Below are 24,500 nucleotides of genomic sequence, written 5' to 3'. Positions count from 1 at the left end.
AGTGCTGGAGGGTTAGGTGTAACTGTGTTATCATCAATAACAACTAAGTAATGACATTAGCAGCATCTGTTAACTGTTGAATTGGACCATGGGCCTGGTATTTATCATCTTTGATCAGCAGCAGAGCATCACACCTGTGATAGGCCTACCTTTGTTAACAAGCAGATGAGATGTAAAATACAGCAGTGTGTTTTTGCCCCCCCCCCCCCCAATGCTTTTGGCTGTTATCCACAACATTTTCAATTTCATTTCATTAAATGTAGCTATTAAACTCTGAAAACGGATGAAACAATAATAACTTAAGAGATACACGATCAAATAAATACAGTAGACAATAAATGGAATAAATACAAAAAGGAAGATGAAGCAAAAATGTAGCTATAGTTTCTACGTTGCTTTATTCTTCTTTAGTCATTGTAGGGAATCAATATGATGCCCAGTTATCATTTTTATTGGTGGATATAGGCTGCCTTGTATTTGCCACATTAAAATGTATATATATATGTGTATATATTTATTTATTTATTTATTTATTTATTTATTTATTTATTTATTTTATAGGCTATATATATTTGTTTGTTTATTACAACGAATCTCATTTGTCTTTTTTTCTAAATGAGTTGAACCAGTCAGCATCTTAAAGAAATATTCTATCCTATATCAAACTCCAATAATGTATAGCTGACTGTCATTCATAAAATCTATGACAAATACACATTTTCTATCATTATGATCCCTGAATCTTGTAATAAATGAAAAATATGATATTTAAGTGCAACGTGTGTGTTTTTGTCAGTGTGTGTGTAGGCTACTGTGTGTGTGCTGCTCATCATGACCGCGCTGAGCTCGTCCTCCCTCAGACCGGAAGTGTTCCTGCGCCGCTGTTGACGGAACACGGAGAGACGGAGGCTGGAGAGTCACAGAGGAGGAGCTGAGCACCGGATCGTCCGCAGCCAAACAGGTTTGTTCTGGTTTCTACATCCATACATTTTTTTGCCTTGCAGCCGATGAGCAATAACCGATTGATATGTGACGGTTGATCAGACCGATCATCCTCCTCATCCTCATCCTCCTCCTCCTCCTCCAGCAGCCGGCCGCTGATCGCCCGTCACTTGATCTTGTCATCAGGTGTAGAGTAGACAGAGTCGCTGTTTAAATGATGGTGCGTCGCCGTAGAAACCTGGGGTGGTAGCTAGTAGCTACGGCAGGGTGGGGGGACACTGTCCTCTCTCCTGCTGCAGGCAGGGACACACACACACACACACACACACACACACACACACACACACACACACACACACACACACACACACACACACACACACACACACACACACTAGGCTACACTAACAGGAGACAGGGGGGCTTCTGCTCCGGTAGAGGACAGGATGAACCGGCTCAGCCATCTTTTACCCCGTCATCCAGCCCCTCAGCGGCGGCTCCCGGAGCTCCGAGCTCCGAGGCCTGCTGCTGGAGCCCGGCTGATGCACCGAGAGGAGAGGAGAGGAGAGGGGTGGTGGTGGTGGGGGGGTTCAGTCTCTGGCTCGGTACGGCACGATTTAACCGCGCCATGGCGACCACAGGCCTCTACTGCGGCTGCTACCTCTCCCTCTCCCTCTCTCTGATTTCTCCATCATCATCAGAGCAGGTGCAACAAAAGGCAGCAGCTCCTTTATACACTGATTTTTATATCATCATGCCATGAGAACAGGAAGTCAGCCCACACCCTCCCTCTTGTACTCTATCATCACTTCATTCAGTGTGTGTGTGTGGTGCTCATACATACATACAGTAGCTCCACACTGAGCCTGTTTCCATCAGCCACAGCCCTGTCAGCACTTTCCCTTGGTAAAGGTGTTTCTAAAGGGAACAAATGTTGACAGGACATCTGAGTCATCCAGATCCACCTGTGATGGCCTCTAATGTTGATATGGCAACACAGTTTGAATTCATAAATGACTGTAATCTAGGTTTCATCCATTATTTATAGTATTATTCATGTGTTTGCGCGTTGTGTCGGGAATACAGTACAGTGAAGATAGTAGCTACACTGGTGAATTATCCACAGCCAGTGGGTTAAGGTTGTTTAGTTTTTGACTACACAGCTGTACATGATATTAATGCCTGTTATCAGTTATGTAAGGACATGAAACAGCGTCATTGCTCCACAGGGATTTGCAGCATAGAGGTTAAAGGTAGGTAGCTGTCATTAAAAGGCACCTGTTATGTTCATTTATATTCTGCACTCCACTAGAGCAGCTGGACATGATTTACAGTTTAGTTAAAAAAAAAAAAAAAAAGTATTTATCTTTAGCTGTTATGCAGCTGCTCAGTTCAGGAACCTGCTCATACCTCCTTAAATGGCTGCTTTCCTCTCATTGGCCAAACATCTGGACACCTGAACACCATCTTATTATGTAGAGATATTTAAAATAACTTTCAATAAAATATATGTAACATAACATAATTGATGGAATGCTCGTTGTATGATAATACTTCATTGTGAATAGAAATGCAGTAAAATGGAGTTACCCTGAAAGAACCTGTGAGGCACAGGTCTGATTCACAGTGAACAGCACCGTCACTGTCTGAGTGGTCTGTGTCTGTAGGTGTTAGCTGTTAGCTGGGTGCAGCAGCTGGAACATCTGTGTGATGTTAGTGCATTTGCTGCAAGCTGCATCAAGACCTCATGTGTTTTCTAGGAACAGGAAAAAGAGACTTGATGTTTCCTGTCAGATATTAGCTTGATGTTTCTGCAGCTGTATCACAGTGACCACACACACACACAACCATGTCCCGCCTCTCCTAGGGATGTGGGCAAATCATCAAAATTCAGCTGGACTCACAACCTCAGTTGTTGTCACATTAATAGTTGTATACTAATGTGAGTTCAGACTATGACGATACCACACATACTCTACACATCATCATGGTTGAATCGTCTGATGGTCCGGCATCATCCACTAAGGAGCTACAGTATAGTAGAGATAGCCTACAGTACATTAGCGGCACCATGGTGAAGTCTATAACTGCTGTTGTAACCAGGGCAGAGCTGAGAACAGTGGACTGCAGCACCAAGGTCATGTGATGTGATGTAGTGTAGTGTTGAGCATGGGCTCAGTCCTGGCACCTTCACACCTGTAAACCTATCAGGAGCCATCGGTGGGAGTGTGCTCAATAGCAGTTTGTTTTCAGTCTTGGTGTGTTTGTTATTTAGAGTTTTGATTGTGTCACTAGGCCAAAACTTAAATTAGACTGAAGACATTTACAATCAATGTGGTTTATTGTGTAGAAAGTGGTTGTTGTTTTTTTCACTGGTAAAAACCTGAGGAGAAGATTGATCCAGTTGTTGATGTTCAGTGTTAACTTAAAGGTACATTGTGTAGGAATTACACTCATCTAGCGTTGCGGTTGTAGATCGCAAGCAACTCAGTCGTATTTTTCATGCTGCATTCACGTGAAATTGGGCAGACAGCAGACGGACGACAGCCGCTGCACGTAACGGCATAAACAAGCCTCTATGTAAACAAGTGGTCCATCAGCACGAGGCAAAACAATACACGTGACAATATGTTGTCATGGCGATGTTGTATTGTTTACCTGACCCGCGTTTTTACCGGCTTTCTCTCCACTTCTGTGGCTAAAATGACATCTGGTTTGTTACCGACGGCCGTCTGCCCGACTGCAGGTGAATGCAGCATCAGCGTAACGCTCCATTCCTCCTCACTGCGTTACCGCGGTGACTTTTCACAGACGCCACCTCCACCTGAGCCGACAGCTCCGGTGTCTCCGCTGAGTTTCCATGGTTTCCTACCGTCACGCTGCCACTGAACGTAAAAACATGGCGACACCACATGGCAGCAGCACCGAGCTTACCCGCTCCATGTAGATATGAATGATATGAACGGCAAATTCAGAGCTGAAAGGAACACTTCAGTTTGTTGATGGGGGGGGGTTACTGATTAATGAAAAACAGACTTTTGAACGAAATAATCGATTTTCATGAATAGTTAACAGGAGAAGTTACACTATGTCCCTTTAAGTAAAAGATACAACATGCAATAGACAGGGTGGTGGTAGAGTAACATCTGGGGGACTGACAGTGATGCTGTTGCGCTACATGTTCATGATACTGAAGAGAAGAGACAGAAACAAGCCAGTTTCATCCCATGTAGAATATTCCAGCAGCATTTTCCTCTGGCACCACATTTTTGCTGAACAGCTGAACTTCTGTCTTCTATGTACAAGCACATGGAGCTCACTGTATAACACTGAGATGACATGGCTGTGGCCTTTTGTATATTGTACAGCACACCGACTGTGTATGAATAACACACACAACCCCACATCCAATAATAACACAGACTTTCCCTTTAAAGTCATAACGTTGCATCAGTGTGGAGGTTTTTATCAGCTCTGCACCAGAAAATAATCCTGTGCAAAGTCTTGGTCTGGGTTTCTGGAAGTAGGATTTGAGTTGCAAAAAGGATCCAGAACATAATCCAGGTTTCTGAGTCTGAGCAGACAGAGAAGGTCCAGAAACCAGAATAACATGGAACATGCCACAGTTTTCTGTTTTGGGTACAAGCAGTGTGGTTTCTCTAAAGCAGCAGGCTAAAGTTCAGCTTCCTGAAATTACTTATTTATTTGAGTAGAGCAGAAAAGAACCACTACACTGCAGGAACCTTAACATACCCAGGATACTGGTATATCACATCCACTAGGACTGTCACAAACATGAAATTTAAGTTGACGATTAACTCACAAATAATTGCGATTAATGTTTTAATTGTGTTTTTATGATCATTTCATACCACTAAATAGTAGTTTAATAGTTTAATAATAAACATACATTTTATGAAGAAGAAGAGCCATTTATTGGCATTAAACATGGGCACATATAAATGAAAATTACATTTCTGTTTGCCTCCAGGCTTTGCAACTAAATCCATGAAGCTAATGTCAATAGATAATCATCGAAATGCGGCCGTTGAATATTAGAAATGAATCGCCTCGAGATAAACAGTTTGTGGCTCCACTCATGTGTCATTAAACCTTAGAAGAATAAGGGGACGCAGCATGATGATGTCATTAAAAGAGCACTATTCAAACCTAAAATGGTGGAAAATAACAAGGAAATAGTGATGAAATCTGACATTTCTGTTTCATCCAGCTGTTTTTATACACATGAATGGAAACCATTTGAACGATAATGCAAAATAATTGCGGTCAGCTCAAATGATTGTAATCAGACGATTGTGTAATAATTGTGCTAGGCCTATGTCCACAGTCTGGAAACCACGGGAGCACATGTGAACACTGTCAGTGTTAGATCAGTGTTTACGTTGCACAGGGGATGAGGGAGGCAACATGATAAAAAGCCGTAACAATCAGACAGTGATGGACTGACCAGGATCAGCCTGGTGCCTTAAGGTTTGTTTGTGTTTGTTGCATCTGTTCCTCAGACACCAGACTGACTCTGATGATGTGTCTCTGTCTTTCAGTGAGGATATGTCTGTCAGGATGGAGATGGATATCAGTGGAGTTTCCCGGACGCACGTCTCCATCCTCCCTTCAGCTGAGATCAAGGCCACGCTGAAACCAGAAGCAGAGAGACCTCGCTGTGCCAGCACCCCGTGCTCCCCCATCAGAGGCACCGTCGCAGGATACCAGATCCTGCACATGGACTCTAACTACCTGGTGGGCTTCACCACAGGTGAGGAGCTGCTCAAACTGGCCCACAAGTGGTCAGAAGGCGCCCCAGAGAAGAGCTCTGTATCAGAGCCCGTACCCAGCCCCATCCAGAGTCCCGTCCCCAAGTCTGTGGACTTGGGGATCCACCGGTCTTCACGGATCTTCAAAGGCAAAAATCGCTACTACCAACCCTACGACATCCCCGCTGCCAACGGGCGGAGGCGGAGGCGTATGCCCAGCTCCAGCGACACCTTCCTCAGGTCCCTGGCGCACGGGGAGCCTGGGAGGAGTCTGCACGCTCCGCTACCCCTATGTCTGCTTAAAGGAAAGGGGGCCCAGTCCAAGTCCCTGGACTACCTGAACCTGGACAAAATAAGCATCAAAGAGTCGTCAGACACTGAGGTGTTACAGTACCAGCTGCAGCACCTCACCCTGCGGGGGGAGCGTGTGTTTACCAGGAACAAGACATGAGCACAGTGGATGGCCCGTTGAGGCGTCACTCACCCTCTGGGGTTTAGGTGCTATTTCCAGCCTGGTCTCTTTCTACTCAGATTATAAAGGGTTCTTTAAGAAGGCAGTCTGATAATCCTGTTATATTATTACCTGGGGTTCCACCTTGTACTGTTCACATAACATGGTGAAGAAAATCCTTAATTAGTCCTCACATCGTAAGGAGGTGTTGAGGTAAAAAAAAATGTGAAATGCAGTGCATTCAGAAAGTATTCAGACCCCTACACTCGTTTTTACATTTTGCTATGTTGCAGCATCATGATAAATGGTTTAAATGAGATATATTTAAAGTCTCACGTTCAGTTTCTTTTTGTCATTATGGGTAAAAGTGAATTTAAATGAGTTTAGCATGAAGCCGCAACATTACAGTGGAACCAGTGAAGGGGGTCTGAAGACTTTCTGAGTGCACTGTATAAAAACTTAGCAATAACTAGTGAACCTATTTATTGACAGTGTTGTGTGTTTGTACTGGTCAGAGACGCACTAATATATCAGCTGACAGCTGAGAGAAGCACATATCACATACTGTATCAGCTTTAAATGCACCGTTGCTACCAGGCCAATAATAGATTTACTGCTTATCTGTGAGGAGTTGTGTTCATGGACGTTTTGCATACGACTGTCAAATCGGCAACATGATACTTTTAGTACATTGCTCATTTATTTATTGCTGTCAGTGTGTTTGGAACTTCTTATTTAACATGAGGTGGACATGTGGGAAAACTCGTTGATGCTCCATTCAGTCTGTTTAGTGAGGGTGAGCTGGTTAAATGTCCCATATTTTACACATTCCCTGTGTTGAGCCGCTTGAAATGAGCCAATCAGAAGAGAGGAGGATCTGAGTCTCTTTTCTGATTGGCCGACAGTTTTCTGAGTGATCTAATCAAAATAGAGCAGATTGCAGGTAAAACACTGGGAGAGACCGAATCCTGCAAATGTAGGATGGTGGGTCCAGGTGGGCGGGGCTTAGTGACTGCTTTGTTATGACATCACAAAGTTACAGACGTCCCGACGGCTGGTTTTAAGGCTCAGTTTCTGAATACAGGCTGTGTGCATTTCTCTGTGAACTTGATGCTTTCACAGTATTAATATAGAACCTATAACTGCTTTATAACCACATGGACATCTACCTTTAGACTGTGAAACCTTGAAATGATCTTACTCATAGTGTTATTTGTGGCTGTTATCTAGTTATGGGTACTGAACTCTGATACTTTTATTGACACACTGAACTGGTTTGATTCCACCACAGATCGAAAAATGTCTCGTCATCAGACACAGGAGTAAATGAGTAAATCTCATCAGTGTCAGTGGATCAATTAGCATGCATCGTGTCTCGCCCAGGATCTAATAATGCTGCTGACTGGCTGTTTTTACTGGTATTGCGTAATTATTTTCTCTGTCCATATTGTGAGTGAAGAGAAGGAGCTGGGGGGTGACACACAGCATAGGTCCTTCAGTCAGAATCAATGATGATTCATGGTGGGCTTCCTATATCACTCTGTGTCTCTGTGTCTCTGCCACCATGACCCCCTCTCGGTGCTGCAGTCAGAAGGGAAGAGAATCCATCCTCCGGTCTGTCTAACTCAGAGACTGCCGAGGCTTTATTTAGCTCCAGCTCAACTTCAGAATGTATTTTTACACAGGGTGAGGATGTGGACGTTTCCCTCCATCTCTTTCAGTCGGTCACACGGAGCAGGATCAAGGGCGGTGGGTAATTATAGGAGCCGATAAAAAAAGGCTCACCCACTCGTGTTCAGTTGTTGCGGCTCAATCCTTCAGCCGTGACTTTAGACCTAGTGGGAGATCAGAAAACACCTGACAGACGAGTGGAGCATCACTTCAGTCTTTGTTAGATCTGTTGAGTGGTAATTGTGGGCAGACATAGTTGGGATTAAGTTGGCTTTAGAAAACCATATTGGTGCATCTCTCTAGTTTTGTACATTGGTTATGGGTGCACAACAACAGTATGTACAGGTGTGTGTTTATAATGAGTGTGTGTGTGTTCCCCTTACAGCTGGTAAACGGACGTGTTTCCAATGCCTCTCCTGCAGAAACAGTGTTTTCTGCACCTGATTGCACTGTTGGAAGTCGACTACAGACTCTCTCTGGAAACAGCAGTGCACCTTTTGACATTGTCACCACCATGACACCAGTGAGGTGTTCACACTAAACGCTGCAATATTGTACATAAGCAAGCCATGTGAACACTTACAGTTCTGCAGAAACACGTGTACACCCCCTGAGTTTTTGCACTGTACGTTGTGTTGCTTTTTCTCATAACTTCAGTGTTTTGACACTACAATATTAGACATTTCCATCGACTTTATCAACTTGTAACACCTGAAGCCTCTGTGTTAACTTTCATGTGATGATGGCATCTTTTAAACTGTTCTGTTGTAGAAAAAGAGTCCTATTGATGCGGTGTGTGTTACTTTGAGCCCACTAATCTTAGATCCTGCAAGTCACCAATCGGAGAGATCCAAATCTTGCAAGTAGAGGCTTCTAATATTTATTATGAATATGTTAAAATTTAGACTATGTAGATGTTTTTGAAAATGATGCAGAACAGTGGCCACCTGTTCTTCATGTTTGAATCCAAGTGACCTGATGATTTAGTTGTTCTGAATTACTTGAATAACATAAGATGTTCACAGACAAATACTCTGTTCTGATGATCAAAATAAGGCTTTTGTCCACAGTGTTGGATCAGTAGGTGGAGCATGATGGATGCTGCACCTCCATCCACCTGTTTTTATGCTCATTTTTTAATTGCTCAAACAAAAATCTGAATCCTGCAAATCTGGAAAAAAGAAAAGAAAAGAAAATATCTTAAAGGAGTATTCCTGCTCAGCCTGGACTTCACGGAGCTACTTTAAGGTTTACTATTGCTACATTGCTAGAGTTATTAGCATTAGCAGCTGCTTACTTGCTAGTCTTGCCAAGAGCTGTAGCCAGGGCCGGCCCTCGGATATTGGTGGCCCTAAACAAGATTTTGTTTGTGGCCCCCAAAACATTTGTTACCTTTACACCAAAGGAGGTTTTGATACAGTGAATCATACAGGCTCTGGCTCTGTCCTTGGGTCAGTAGGAGATTTCAACAGGCTGAACCAGGCAGATCGACCAGGTCCGGGTCGAAAACATATACAAATAACTTGGGTCGGTTCATTTTTTTTGGTGGCGTTCGGGCCGAGAATTAATGCTTGTTAGTCCGGACGCATCGGGTCAGAGCAATTTTCAGGCATTATAGCACGACTTAAACAGCTTAGAAACTGCTGGGCTCGTAGGCTTTGAGAGGTTTTGTACATTCACAAGATCATGCAACAAATAGAAATAGACCCGGCTTTTATTTGCTCAAACCTGTAGCCAGACCCAGCCTAGTACAGGAGCCTGGCATCTATTTGAGAATTTACGATAACCTATTTTTGGAAACGGCTATTGAGTAAAGGAATAAAGTTTGATGCTGAGGTGCTAATGCAAAAGCTATGTAGCAATAGAAAAAACTTACATGTAGCACCTTTAAATGTGCACAGAAGCTAAGTGTTGAGTCAGGTGTGAGCCATGTATATCAGGTTTCCATCATGTTTCCACCTGCTTTACTAGCAGCACTGTTAATGGTTTTGTCTTTAATGGCACTAACACTTGATTTTGATGTGACAGAAAGGACAATAACATAAATTCCTATTAGGTTTTGTTGATTTTCTAGACATTACATCCAATTTAATTTGCACCACATGTGGATTGAACATGATTGATTCACTGAGATCTTCTCTCAGAAAAGTCAGAAACAGGATCTGTATCTGAGCCGCTATACGTGAAATGTTCACTGTCACTGCTGACTGGAAACCTTGTTGGATGAACATGTTTTATTTCTTTCACTTCTATTGTGCTCACTCTAATTATACTGTTTGTTTTAGTACATCTTTTAGTTATTCAATAAATTAATTAAAGTAACAACAATTTCCTGTTTGTTTAACCTTGTCCTGGAAACTGCTGTGATTCATTCTAAATCCTGGTCCTGGTTCTAAGTGTAAATGATGAGGTGAGTTAATAATGTGTAACCTACTGCTATTGTTACTGTGTGTGGGAGGCATTGCTACGTAGCACACACACACACACACACACACACACATACACATACACAAATACCCTCACTCCCTCACACCTAAATGTATAGTTGAAGCATTTAGCAGTTGCAGCTATATTATAAGTCAAACAGTTGCTATTGCTAATATGAATAAAATCAATAGTGGCTGTAGATGGCCAGAAAGTCATTTAAAAAGATGACAACATGATTTTATTTTGAAACACTTTGATTCAGAGCTCAGGGGGTGTACAAACTGTTTCACTATAAACTGTATGTAAAGTCACTCTTATGCACTTCTATTGATTCCTGAAGCCAAACAGAAAATGCTTGATGTTAACAATGACTGTTAGATCATTAAAGGTTATTTCAAACAGCAAATCAAAAGGGGGCTGAGACTGAATATATCTGTCTGATGATGAGAGACTGTGGCACTCAATTAAAACCTATGAGCAGTTAGGATACACTGTGCAGAAAACACTTTGTGATCAGATGTGTAAAAATCAACCAGATCCACATCTTCTACACAGAAACCACAGGAGAGAGTGGAGGAGTCCCTGACTGACATGATGACTATTACTGTAATCTCTAAAGGTACAATGAGATCAGACAGGAATCGAACCACTGACCTTGGATGCACCACAGCGACTCCCTGTGGCCTCTGTACTTGTATCTGTCCATCCATGAATCTGCTTCTTCAGTAGACTGAGGTGAAAGTGAGGACAGCGCTGGGCTCTACACATAGGTTCAAATCGTCCCCTTGGAATTATAAGGTTCTATCTGGATTCTGACCAGATTTGAGATATAGAGGTTTAAAGTTTTTGCATACTAAAATAACCTTTTTGTTTTCCAGATTAAATGACCAGAAATGCATAAAACTAACCATAAACCTATTATGTTAATAAGTAGTACCAGAACTGGAATATGTGAATAACTCAATTTTGATTAAAAAAAAAAAAAGTCAGATAGAACCTTATAATTGCAAGGGGATGAAATTCATACTGTTTTAAATCAACCTCAACAAAATCTGTCCTTTCACTTGACTTTTTTATTCAGTGACAGTGTTAATTTGCTCATAAACGCCTCCGAGGTATTTTTTGTGTTTATTTGCTCTGTTCACATTTCCAGGAAACAAAGAGTCATTACCTTGGAGAATTGGTTTGGCTACAACGTTGATTACTATTTGTATTACAGAGCATTGAAGCAGTATCAAAAGTACAAGAGTACAATTATCCTCTAATTATTTTTTTTTACAGTGAAGCAGAAAAACACATCCGTCATACAGAGTCAGTGTGTGACTCCTTCGAGGCGCTTTAATATGACATCACAAGCAGTCCATAACCTTCTGACTGCTGAAGTAAAGTGCTACATGTATACGTTACTGATAGAGAGTGTGAAGGATAATGCCAGTGAGAAAAACAACAGTGTAAATGAAGAAGACACAGTGGTTACATCATTTCTCATCTATTGGGTCAAAGATAAATGTGCAGATGGATATAATATGAAATCTGAGAATACAGATCGAACTGAAAAAACCAACAAGAAGACTAACAGAACTGAAACAAGAGCTTAGATTACAAAAAAAAGAGAAATTGAAGTGCAAAATATGATGTGTTTCTCTTAGATATGTTTATTTGCATAGATCCTGGAATCTGAGCTGTGCGTAGATGCGGAGAGTGACCGACTCTGTCTATCAAAGTGCAGTGATGTGTTTCAGGTGGCTCCTGGTCCACAGACCGAGTCAGACCCCAGAGTCTCACATTCTGGTCTCTTCTGGGGGTCGGTTCATGTAATCCTTAAGAGCCCGATGCAGAGGCAGCCACGTCTTTACGGAGGCCTTGATGGCTACGACCCATCTGTGAAGAACATCAGACACATTAGCATTAGTTCTGAAGGTCCTCAGCTGGTGAGCAGATCCAGAACCAGAACCAGCACCAGCACTGCATCAGTCTGCTGTAACAGAACCATCAGAGGGGAGAGATTTGCAAAAAACAACACAGGCACAGGTGCAGAGGAGTGAAATGCTTTTCATATAAAAACTTTGCGATCTAGTGTACTCCATTAGATCATCTTCCAGGTCCACTGTCTTTACTGGATTGCTGTCAAGCAACCAACATGGATTATATGTGAGACTGCTGCTGATAAAACCTGTGCTGTGGTTTCAGTAATCATTAACTCTGACATGATCACACACAGAGGAAGTTACAATCTGATATCTGTCTGATGTCTGGTAGTTTTATGCGAATATAAAAAGATTATAAAAACAAGAACCGTGACAAAGAGTCGTGTTGTGCAGGACAATAAACTCAGGTTGTGTTGTAACTCAGAGTCGGCTCCTCACCGTTTGTTCTCGTTGGGGTTTTCAGAGCAGAGGTAGAAGGTCTTGAACTCGTCAGACGGAGGTTTCAGCTCGATGGTGGACTTCTTGAACCCGTAGGGCTGCTCTCGAACCGTGTAGCCCTGAAGGTAGATCCCACCTGAGGACACAAATCACGACGTGAACTGATCAGTGCACAATGAATTCACACACCTTAACACAGTCGTGTTAACTTTGTGTTAACTTCATTAACCTCATGATGGAAGTCATGACTAAAGGAAAACAATGGTCAATTATTAAGAAAGTGGTTGGAGGTTTAGTGAGATGCACACTCACTCACACTTATGCTGACTCATTTTACAAAGCTGCTTTTACATCTCCAGTGTTAACAAACACCAGTGCTCAGTCATGAGCAGTGAGATAATACATTTCATACAATAGATTAGTTCTTGTGGAGACGCCTTTTTACATCCATATCGCATTCATCATGTCATTAGTCATAGTCACCACCTTTGTTTTCACTCTGCAATTTAGGATTTGTATAGCAGGGCTCTAAAATTTGAGACGGTGCAAATTAATTTTTTATCCACTTGCACATGTGCAACCAGTAAATTTTCTGTGTTTTTTTTTTTATAACACTGGTGGAACGGAGCGTGGAAGGAACAACTCAAAGAATCTGGTATCTGTCATTACAGGTAAATGTGTATGAGGATCATGAATTAAAAGAAAATGTGAATATTTGCCTTTGCCTTTGCCTTTGCTTTTGCGCCCCTAAATTTTCTGCTTGCGCTCCTAAAATTTAAAGTTAGGAGCCACTGTGTTTGTCTGGAGAAAAAGTTTGTCTGGAGCCCTGTGTACGTAAGAAAAGATATCAAAATACCTAATGTGCCCACCAACACCTCACTGAAGCAAGGGCCCTGTGCCATAGTTATTGATTTATCTATTTATTACTCCTATTTATTGTGCACTTTACTTTGATATGCAGTTGCACAGTTAATTGATGTTGCTGCCAATCCCTACACATGTGCCTTGGTATCATTATTTCCCCTTATAGTCTGGATTTTTATTCATTCTTTATATATTTATTGATCATGTATATGTAAATTCCAATCAACAATGTTGACACGGCAATAAAGTATAGAAACTTAAAACTGCCCCCTGGTTGTATAAGACTGTGTTTTCAGAAACTGAGAGAATATATCTGATTGACAGGGAAGTAAAGTGATCTGAACCACTAAAGTCAGATATGTCCATCAGTCTTCAGTTAGTTTTATACTGTAATGTGTGCGTACCATGAGCATGAGTGGCCCGGATCCCACTGTACAGGTAGAGGCAGCCGTCCTTCAGGATGCAGTAGTGCTGAACCCAGATGTCCTTGTTCCTGTCTAACTTATGAAGCAGTCCGAGACACTCTGGGCTCTTCACAGCCAGCGGGGGCAGGCTGGAGTTGTGTCTGGTGACGTCCACCCACACATGGTTCTATAACATGGGAGGAGAGATTAGCAGCAGCCTAATCCACCTGTGACTGATACACACATGCACAACAATACGCAGCTCGATAAACATTTCATCACACAGAGCCCAGATGTAGATGTAGATGTTACCTGTGCAATAGGATGAATGGCCGTCTCCATGGCCTCCAGCCACCTGCAATCACAGACATGGAGCTGAAACATGATGTGACACTCGGCTACAGACATGCACCTGTGGCTGTGAGCTGCTGAACACCACAGTATGAATGTACCTCAGGTTTGTCACCACAATTTAAAAATCATTTAAAAACAGCAGTTTTTACCTTTGTGACAAACAAAACATGTTGTAACATTTGCATATTAGTTACAATTTAATTTGAAAATGTGTAATACATATCAAAAAAGGGCTCATAACATACAATTATTTTTTTAATATTGACTATAGAATAAGAATTTCATTATTTCTAAAGCTTCTGATTAATCTGTCAATCAAATGAAGAAAAATTAAAGGGATAGTTCAACATTTTGGCAAATTGGCCCATTGCCATAATCCCTATAGGAGTAGGTTTGTTACCTTTAATTGTCGGTGCAAGCTGTTTTTAGAACGGTGGAGCAGAGCCGCGAGCTGTTCAGAGCTACGCTAATGGAATTTCTTGGTTTCTCACATCAAACTCATCAAATACACAATCCAACAACTCCAAAACGCTCTGGTGGACAAGTTGTGACCTGCACATTCACCACGCTATGAGATAATGACAGAACGTTACGAGACAGAGTTGTTTTAGAGGTAAATTCATGCAAAACTGCTGATGTGTGTTCCCGTCAGGCACAGTTTTTCAGCAAGCAGTCTCTGCATTTGCTCTGAGCAGCTCGCAGCTCTGCTCCACCGTTTTAAAAATAGCTTGCACCGACAATTAAAGGTAACGAACCTACTGCTATGACTATAGGGATTATGGCAATGGGCCAATTTGACAAAATGTTGAACTATCCCTTTAACTAATTAATGGTTGCTGCTGTGTGTTTCCACTGTATTCAGTGTGGAGGGGTCTTATCTGGACCCTACCTCTTCATCTCCTGGTTGGATGTGGCACAGAAGAAGTAGACTCGACTTCCAGACTGAGGCCGACACTTGAACACAAACGGTTTCCCCAGCGACGCGTCCTGTCCCACCTCGGCCCCCTCCAGCTTCACCACGGACAGAGCCTGTCTCTTCCCCTCGTCCTGTGATGGACACGAGGTTAAAGTCAGAACGCCTGTGCGTTGGCAGAAACCACCGCACACGACAGAGGCGACGGGCGCCCACTCACCCGTTTGTGTCTGTAGTAGTTGAGACAGCAGTCGTGTGTGAGCACAAACCACCTCTTCCTCCAGCCTTTAATCAGACCAGACTGGGTGCGCTTGTGCAGGTAACCTCGACACGCCGGCCGGGGGGTGTTGGGACAACGGGCGATGTCTGAGCCGATGGTGAGCGTCAGGATATCTGGACCTGCAACATCAGCATCACATGAATTATGAGTCCATTTGACTATTTATATCCCCTGAGTAGCCTATTCTCTAATGATTAAAGGTCCTGGAGCTTCACCTCAGACTGTCACTGTGTCTGTGTGAGTCACTGCTCACAGTGCAGCAGAACTGCTCCATCACTTCAATGATCCAGATCCTCTCTCTGTTAGTATCAATATTACTGCCACGCAGGTGGAAGTTGTTACATTATTACAAAAAGTTGTTTTTTTTGCATCTTTTTGCCCTCACATAGTTATATTGTTCCACATTGTACAAAACCTACTGACTGCAAGCACTGACCAACTCTGTGCAGCTGTCAGACTCCACAACAAGAGCTCTTCTCAGCACTAAACATAATTCAAATGTGTATATATTGCTTCTTATTTACTAATTTGTCTGAATCATAATCTTGATAATACTCTATTATAAATACTGCTTTCTTTTTTACTGCTATTGCCATCTGCTATTATTTAGTATCTGTCCTGTCCTATACAGGCTGTTGTCTGCTGCTGCAACCCTGTAAATTCCCCCATTGTGGGACAAATAAAGGATCATTTTATCTTATCTTATCTTATCTTATCTTAACTGTGGAATCCATACAATGAAAAGATTATGATAGAAACCCTATAGAAAAACAGCAAAAAAACAAAACTAAATCATCAATAGGAGTAATTGTTGTTTTCAAATTTCAAAATTCTTTTTTGGTCATTGATGATTTGTGTTGAGCTAAATGCAGGAATCATGTTAAAAACAAGGATTTTTTTTTCTTTTTTTTTCTAAATCTCTACAGTTTCAGACATTGTAAGCCCTGCCACTGATGCAGCAGCACAACATGACTGACAGAGGAGGAGTTGGCTGTACTGTGATTGGTCTCTCCTCTGTGATGAACACACTGTGGTCTGTCACATTTTCAAAATAAAATAATTCATCCCACAGATTAAAGTGAGGAACAGGAACTCAGAGGAGATACTTTGTTAGAGTCAACCCCTGACTGTGTGAGTTCCACCCTGATGAAGCATCGTACCCTGTCTGGCCAGCTCAGCGGCCTCAGAGTGAGGGATGCTGGTGACGTCGGTCCCGTTGACAGCGAGGACGTAGTCTCCCACCAGGAGCCCCGCCTCCTCAGCAGCTCCATCTGGAAACACAGAGCAACGTTAAACTCACAGAGATAACACAGAGATCTGCACCTACAGCCGCAGATGAGAGCAGAGATTTAGTGGCCAGTGTGCTGGCTCCATGGCAACGCCACCGTGACGACACTCCAGGAAGTTGCAGCACCAGCACCAGTGATGAGCTTAACGCTTCTCTGTCCCTCCACACCGACCGCTGGGCTTAATGTGATCCGCCCACATGCAGCAGCCATGTGACTGCCACCTGTATGAGGTGCATGCTGGGAAACCCTCACATGACTATTATACTAGATGCGTTAAGTCTCTGTTCTCTGTGCTGTTGGTTCAGTCTCCATTTTGCTCACAGATTTGTCTCATGCAAGTAAGAAAAAACAGCCAAAAATATGAGACACCTTATGCACAAGCTAACTTGGCCCTGAGACTAATGTTACCATGGTAACAATCAATGAGGACCAGTAGCATCCAGCAGAAAAAAAGCATGGCTCATAACTTGCTGACATTGTTGCAGAGAGCAGTGGATTTTCTTTTTAATGATACGTAAATGTCCTTGAAATTGTTCAAATCTTTATAAAGAAAGGTTTTCTGCTGAGATAAACAGAGCTCAGTGGCTGAATACAGCTCTTTGGTCAGCCACAGTCAAGTATATAATCATTTCAGGATTCATTTTCTAATTTTATTAACTTTAAAACTAAATAACAACGACTGGTTGGTGGTGATGTGTCAGTAAATGATCTAAATACCTCTGAGCTGTCGGTTTAGAAACAACACCAGATGAAACAGCAGGACTTCACTTACTGGTGTCGACCTCTGTGACCAAGATGGGTTTGGAGAACTGTATCCTGAAGCCCCAGGGGTAGTCTCCTGTCCCTTTGCTGATCCTCACCGTCCTCTCACGAACTGGAAGAAGAGACGGTGCAGAGTTGATCAGTAGGACAGTGGTTCTCTGAGTCTTTTACATCAAAGATCCAAAACTGATACAAATGAGACCACAGTCAAACATCCTAGATCCTACACCAAGATACATTATTCCCACATTGAGAACCACAGCAGCTCAGGGTTAGTTCAGGATTCATTACTGTCTTTATTGAATGACTGAAATGTCAGTGTTTCCAGATGAACTCAATAATGTTTTTTTTTTTTGTCTTACTTGAGACGGCTCGTGTCCTGGTGTTGAGGCTGGGGGGGATGGTGTCTGAGCCTCCATCGTCTCCTTGGTAAATCCACGCCGACGAGTGAAACGTCTCCATGTAAAAGCCTCTGTCCTCGTTGTCTCGAATCGTCATGTCCATGGAGCGGGTGTCCTCTGACACTGGAGCAGAGATACACACAAACACATGACGCACTGCAGTGGATCAGACACTCGCTCGGACTCACTCTGAACCTGTTTGTAGCAAGTAGGTCAGAACCCGATGTTTGTCTGGACCAGACACTGTTAAAGGGATCTTTCAACATTTGGGCAAATTGGCCCATTGCCATAATCCCTATAGTCATAGCAGTAGGTTTGTTACCTTGTCGGTGCAAGCTGTTTTTCGATTGGCGGGGCAGAGATACAAGCTGCTCAGCTAACGCTATGGAGGCATATGGTATTTCCAGGTTTCCGCCATCAAACTCATCAAATACACAATCAAAGAACTCCAAAACGCTCTGGTGGACAAGTTGGGACCGGCACATTTGCCAAGCTATGAAATAATAATGTATAATTATATAATATTAAGACACACAAAGCAAATACTCGGAACTACTTGCTTTTGAAGTCACTCTGCCAAGCAGCCGTGTCTGAAATGTAGTTTCGGCTACACATTTGCCTCAAAAACAACTCTGTCTCGTAACGTTCCGTTATTATCTCATAGTGTGGTGAATGTGCAGGTCACAACTTGTCCACCAGAGTGTTCTGGAGTTGTTGGATTGTGTATTTGATGAGTTTGATGAGGGAAACCCGGAAATCCCATTAGCTGCTGCCTCCATAGCATTAGCTGAGCAGCTTGTATCTCTGCCCCACCGTTCTAAAAATAGCTTGCACCGACAATTAAAGGTAACAAACCTACTGTTATGACTATAGGGATTATGGCAATGGGCCAATTTGCCAAAATGTTGAAATATCCCTTTAACAACTGCTGTCAGTGAAGCTGAACTGGTCAGCGAGCCAATCAGTGGAGACACTCAGACCCTCTCTTCTGATTGGCCCTCCCTCCTGTTCTTAGTGGAGCTCAGAGAGAAGCCTGAGAGAGGAGGTGCTAAACGAATCAAATGAAATAACAAAATACTGAACCTGATTCCTCAGTGAGGTCGCTGGTGATGGAGCTTCCTCCGGCTGAGCTCCACTGTTTACTCTCCTTGAAGAGCTTCCGTCTCTTGGCCCAGTGGTCGGCGTTGGTCTCCTGGTCTTTGTGGGCCACCGGCTTCAGGTGCTCCTTGGTCTCTATGGAACCTGGGAGTGATGGATATTCACACCTGGTGAGTTTTAGTTTCAGTAAAACATCAGCTGATCGTGATCGTGATTTGAAAGCCTGACTGTGACCCACCTCTGGAGACCACCCGTACACGGCGCTGCTCTTTCACGTGGACTTCAGCGTCTCCTGGACAGGAAGCAGAACAACAGGCTGCAGGTTCCTCCGTCGTGCTCCTCCCCGGCTCCGCGTGCAGGTCACTGGACTCGGTGCTGGTGTTTGCCGTTTGTTCGCTGAGTGGTTTGGACTCCGTCTCCTCTATGGTCTCATGGGTGTGTGTCGAGTCCGTGTCCTGAGCGAGGGACAAGCAGGAGTTCCTCATAGGAGTTCCTCCTCTCTCCGAACTGTCGCTCAGAGACGATCTGGAGTCCGTCTGCAGGAACCTCTGCTCCAGCTCGCCCACGGTGACGGTCATCACCGAGGACTTGTTGAGTTTGGGCGGGTTTGAATCGTCCGCCTTGCTGTGCGGCTGCAGGACGGGACTGCTCTGCAGGATCTGCTCCTCTGAGCCGCTGCAGGACGGAGGGATGACCTGGATGGCCAGAGTTCTTCGGCCGACTTCCCCCGTGAGGCGGTCCGAGCTGTGGTACTCCACATCCCCCATCTCCTGGTCGAAGCCGCTGTCCGCGACTTCGCTCTGGTCCACTTTGTATTCGCAGTCGTCGGTGTCCAGACTCTCCCCGTCTCTCCCGGCGCTCAGCCTCAAGTCCTGCAGCCGGAGATCTTTACCATGGCTTCTGATGCTGCTCCGTTTCCGAGTCTGCTCGGCGACAGCGAACAAATCATCGGGGTTATCTTCCGAGCTGCTCATGCAGAACGGACTGAGCAACGATGGCTTCCTATCAGGGCAGTGATGGACATCAGGTTTAGAGCTTTCCTTGATCTGTAGAAACCTGTCTTCTCCCTGCTGGACGCTCCCCGCCCTCTCAGCTTGGACAGGAAGTGAGCACATGACCATGGAGGAGAAGGACTCGCTGTAGGGCAGCAGCAGATCCTCTTGCATCAGCCCCAGACCCTCTAACGTCCCAGGAAACGTCTGGCGTCTCTTCCTCGGTAGTGGACACGGTCTGTGTTCCACGGTGGCGATGCTGTTGTTCCTGATCCAGGACTTTCTCTTCTGGCAGCTGACGAACTCCTTGGTGAAGCTGGACCTGTTGGTGGACATGGAGGGTCTCATGCATCTGGACTCGTTGCGATCGGACTCTGATAGCCGATCAAAGGTCAGAGCTTCCGCCTCTGCTGGGTAAGGACTTCCAGATTGTCTTTTACAGGTGATGTCGGGCGATGAGTGAAGTTCCTCCGAGTGTCTGTGACCAGGACTACAGGAACCGATCCTGCAGGACGCCAGGCCAAAGGTCAGGTCCTCTAAGGTGTCGTACTTGAAGTCCGCAAACTCCTGCGGAGGAGGAACGTCCCAGAACTGATCGATGCTGATGCTTTTGTGAAAATGTTTCCTCCTCTCCTGAGGCCTGAAGTTGTACTCCTGCGACGCGTTGGAGTGATAGTGGTGTATCAGCTGTCTGTGATCGCCGCAGCACCGACAGCAGTTTGGATTCTGCCACGTTCTTGTCGGACCGACCGAAGCGCAGTGTCCTTCCGTGCTGCCGAAAGTAAAAGTGTAGTTAGTGGTGTGACCCTCGCCGTGACCGGTCAGGAGCGGAGGAGACTCGTTGTTCGGCGTCCATGTCCTCGTCCTCTCGGCGCCGCCCTCCTTCGCATTTATGAAGACAAACGTGGCCTTGAAGCCGGAGGAGTTCTGCTGCAGGACTTCCTGGATCTCCAGCTTCACGTTGGACCCGGAGCAGTTGATCCTCATGATGTTGGTGTGCGGTGCCGCTGCTGCTAGTGTCGGACCCGACTGGTTTTCAGAAAGAGGCTCGTGCAGCTGCTGGAACAGGATCTTTGGGGATGAATCCTCCAAATCATTGACGGACACAGATGTCACTATCTTCACACCTTTCTCCTTGTCCTCCGTGGTTTTGGTGTAAATGTGTCTTTGGTTGGGGAATGAATCCAGGTGATAGTCCTGTTTGAATCTTTTCTCCTTGGGCGGGGAGCTGTGGTTTTTATCCTCGTCCTCGGATCCCGACGCGACGTTCTCCTTCCTCTGAGAGTCGGCTTCGCCCTTCTCGATGGCCTCATCTTTGTAGCAGATGCTGTTGCTGTGGCTGTGCTTCTGGTAGATGAACGGTGACGCACTCTCTGAAAGAAACAGACAATGAGCTGCTTGTTAAATACATTAAAATCCTGACATCACGGCGCTGTGGCAAACAGACATTACACAACAGTTAGCTTTGACCAAATGATTTGATTGGATGGGAGGCTTTTGATTAGTGGAGAACAGCACTGAGACTTTCAATGACATCATCCCACTTTACAGGTGTTCTACTGACATGTTCATTAGTGCTAATGGTTATGACCTACTACTGTAACAAACTTTATAATGATAAGAATTATGGTAACACTTTATAATAAGTACACACTATTAAGCATTAGTTAGGCATTAATAAATACTGAATTCTTCATTTATAACACATGAATACTCATTAGTATGTAGTTTATAAACACAGTTTTACTCATCAATAAGCACTAACTGTGTTTATAAACTACATAGGCTACTAATGAGTATACATGCGTTATAAATGAAGAATTCAGTATTTATTAATGCTTAATAGTGTACTTATTATAAAGTGTTACAAAAAATACATTTGAATTAAATTATGAGGTCATCAGAAGAGAAAAAAGGGAGGGGAAAATGCCTGGTTAGGTCAGCACACACCTGAAGGAGTAGCAGGCTAGTGTGTGGATTTGTGTTGTGTAGCCAGATGAATAATGACCTGTTGCTCTAACTAATACAGCACTGGAGGAACTGTTAAAACATATATAGAATATGTTTTTATATAATGTATAAAAGCAATAGCAAAAGCAATATGTATAAAAGCAATATCACTCTTGAGGATGTAATGTGTGATGCTCAATATGAGGCCGTAGGTGCTAGAATGAGATTGAAAGGCTGTCCCTGCTGTCAGTCATTCTGGGTTTATTTTTACTCACACCTACAAGGCGACATACTGCACAACACGTCTCTGTGATGTCTCAGGCCTGAACTCTAATTGGTCAGAAGAACACAGCTGCTTCTCTCAGCTGAGGACAAAAAGGTTAAAACCTGCTAAGTGCTGCTGGAGGACCGGAGACTGTGGAGGTGTTGGTGGTGATGCACCAGGTTGCTGGAGTAATTCATGTGAGCACAGACCGGGTAAAAGTCAGGGCCTGTATGATGTAGACAGGTTGGTCCTGGCGAGGTCGTCCCTATGGTTCCTGGGTCCTATGTTCCCCGCTTTGTATGTGACCGGGGAACATAGGACTCTTTTTTAGAAAAAGGGTCCTATGTTCCCTGCAAAGGACCCGGGGAACATGCAATTTTTGGTCCCATACCAGGAAGTGGAGTTGTGACTTTGCAGATTTTTGCCTATTTTTGAGTGAGAAGTTGAATTGTGACTTTGAGCGAGAAGTGGAATTGTCCCATTGGTTGGATTTAGGTAATGAAGAAAGGAGTTGGTTAAAGCAGAAGTAAGCGATCCAACTTCTTGTCAGCTGATGGAGTTAGCTGTCCCCGCCCTCGTCCCTACAGTACATCACCACATTCACGTGCATCCCTTGGCTGCACACACAGAGAGGACCGCCCCTTTATGTCGTTCTCTCTCCTCATTGGATAAAGGTTGTAGGATACAAGGAAAGTTTTCTCCTCGGCTTACAGCAGAGCAGAGTGACTGACAGACCCGTGTTTCAGACCTAACACTCTAACACTCTAAACACTGTAAGTGATTGCTGTCGGAAGATATAACAATTTTAGACTTACATTAACACAAATATTCCGCTTACTTCTGCTTTAAGTTTAGTTTAGTAAAAAGACCAGGTAGAGGCTAGACAGGCCAGATAGACAGAGAGAGTCCAGATAAGTAGAGATGTTCCCCAGTATATATTGCAACAGGGGAACATAGGACCCTTTTTGGGAAAAACGGAGAACATAGGAGCTCCTGGTCCTGGCTCTATGTGTCGCAGGGACCAGCCTTGTTAAACAGTCATACAAATCCAGGACCATCTCTGTCCCTCTGCTGGTCTGAAGCAGACAGGTCCAGGTCCAGGTCCTGGCAAACCGCGTGCAGGTGTGGGGAAAAATGTGACTCAGCTAAGCGCAGGATTAACCTTGCTGCAGCCACCCCTCCCTCCCTCCACCCAAAGCTGCGACTCACGTTTGCTGCTGCAGGAGCTCTTCCTCCTGTTGCTGTTCCTCCTCCTCCCCCTCTTGCTCATTCTTAAATCCGTCACACACTCACATGAACTGCAGGAGACATGAAAACAAAGAGGTTTAAACACACAATTTTCACACCATGACCTCACTGAATCTCACGTGACCTGATTTCCATTAAACTATGGGAAACACCTTGCAGCCACCTTTTCTATGTGCATTCTGGGATATCTTACTTGACTTGTAACTTAAAACATCCCAGATGCGTGTATAGTAACATCAACTCGCACACCGCTACTATTATTATTAATAATAATAATAATAAGGATCATAGTAATGAATGAGAGCTGAGTCATGTCCACAGCATTGATCTAATGGAATACCACAGGTGTTTAAAGGTGAACACATGCATCAAACACCTGTGCCTGTACCTGCACTGCTGCCAACAGCCTGAGGCCATCCCTGATTAAGCTGCTAGTCAGAAGTAAAGGATTGATTCAGTGTGAATGAACTCTGGCTATAAATAGATGAACCTGGGAAACACCTCAATGTTGACTAATTACAACATATATGAATATTTTATAATAAGAAACACGAGTAAACAGGTGATTTCCACATGACAGACACAGACGTTCACATCACAGATTTCAATCTTGATACAAAACTAACACAGAGGCTGTAGAGACTCTACAGCAGTGAAGAGGTTATTGTTTTCAAGTCATATGCTAAAGATCTGGGATCTCTCAGGTCACAGGAGCCGGTGAATCAGAGTTTTACCTTCAGAGACTCTAATAAACAGCTCACTCACCTTTAGCGTGAAGTCCTGGAAGTGTCACATCTGAGAGAGAGACCTGCAGTCCGTCCGTCTGTGTGCGTCTGTAGCTCTGTTTGTGTCTGTGTGTGTGTTTGAGAGCAGCTGCCGCTCCTCCACACCGTCCACATTGTCTGCTCCACTTCTTATTGTTTCTATTCTCAACTTAAAGCAGCTTATTACACCTAATCCCATGAGCCACCGGTGATGTCAGCGTGAGGCTCGTCCCTTGTTAATTCACTGGTGAATGAGGACGAGTCAGATAAAACCACCTCCAGCAGCC

The 24,500-nt window shown here is 43.9% G+C and overlaps 2 protein-coding genes across 2 annotated transcripts; one reads left to right on the top strand and one right to left on the bottom strand.

Moving 5' to 3' along the window:
* The first annotated feature begins 858 nt into the window (after window positions 1-858).
* Window positions 859-7,097, top strand: macir (macrophage immunometabolism regulator). Its single transcript, XM_085794050.1, has 2 exons — window positions 859-961; window positions 5,505-7,097. The coding sequence occupies exon 2, from the start codon at window positions 5,512-5,514 to the stop codon at window positions 6,163-6,165; it is 654 nt and encodes a 217-aa protein (XP_085650176.1). The 5' UTR covers window positions 859-961; window positions 5,505-5,511; the 3' UTR covers window positions 6,166-7,097.
* A 4,803-nt stretch (window positions 7,098-11,900) lies between these two features.
* Window positions 11,901-24,335, bottom strand: pdzph1 (PDZ and pleckstrin homology domains 1). The gene is made up of 13 exons (XM_085794048.1): window positions 24,215-24,335; window positions 23,411-23,499; window positions 19,233-21,359; window positions 18,980-19,138; window positions 17,858-18,019; window positions 17,506-17,607; window positions 16,605-16,715; window positions 15,385-15,563; window positions 15,141-15,298; window positions 14,210-14,252; window positions 13,898-14,084; window positions 12,630-12,765; window positions 11,901-12,144 (listed from the first exon to the last, which is right to left on the bottom strand). Exons 2-13 carry the CDS (start codon window positions 23,469-23,471, stop codon window positions 12,045-12,047), a joined length of 3,525 nt encoding a protein of 1,174 aa, XP_085650174.1. The 5' UTR covers window positions 23,472-23,499; window positions 24,215-24,335; the 3' UTR covers window positions 11,901-12,044.
* Window positions 24,336-24,500: the final 165 nt, after the last annotated feature.

The sequence above is a fragment of the Trachurus japonicus genome, chromosome 12 (genome assembly GCF_045865225.1).
Source record: "Trachurus japonicus isolate A0001 chromosome 12, Traja_1.0".
NCBI classification, from domain to species: Eukaryota; Metazoa; Chordata; class Actinopteri; order Carangiformes; family Carangidae; genus Trachurus; species Trachurus japonicus.
Note: the sequence above shows the minus strand (reverse complement) of the source record. Positions and strands in the feature narration are given on the sequence as shown.

Coding starts and splice junctions, on each gene's coding strand:
- macir (XM_085794050.1), top strand. CDS start 5,512: ATGTCTGTCAGGATGGAGATGGATATCAGTGGAGTTTCCCGGACGCAC.
- pdzph1 (XM_085794048.1), bottom strand. CDS start 23,471: ATGAGCAAGAGGGGGAGGAGGAGGAACAGCAACAGGAGGAAGAGCTCC. Junction 16,716..17,505: donor GGTCACAGAGGTCGACACCA/GTAAGTGAAGTC, acceptor CTGTGTTTCCAG/ATGGAGCTGCTGAGGAGGCG. Junction 12,766..13,897: donor CCGGGCCACTCATGCTCATG/GTACGCACACAT, acceptor TTGTGTCCTCAG/GTGGGATCTACCTTCAGGGC.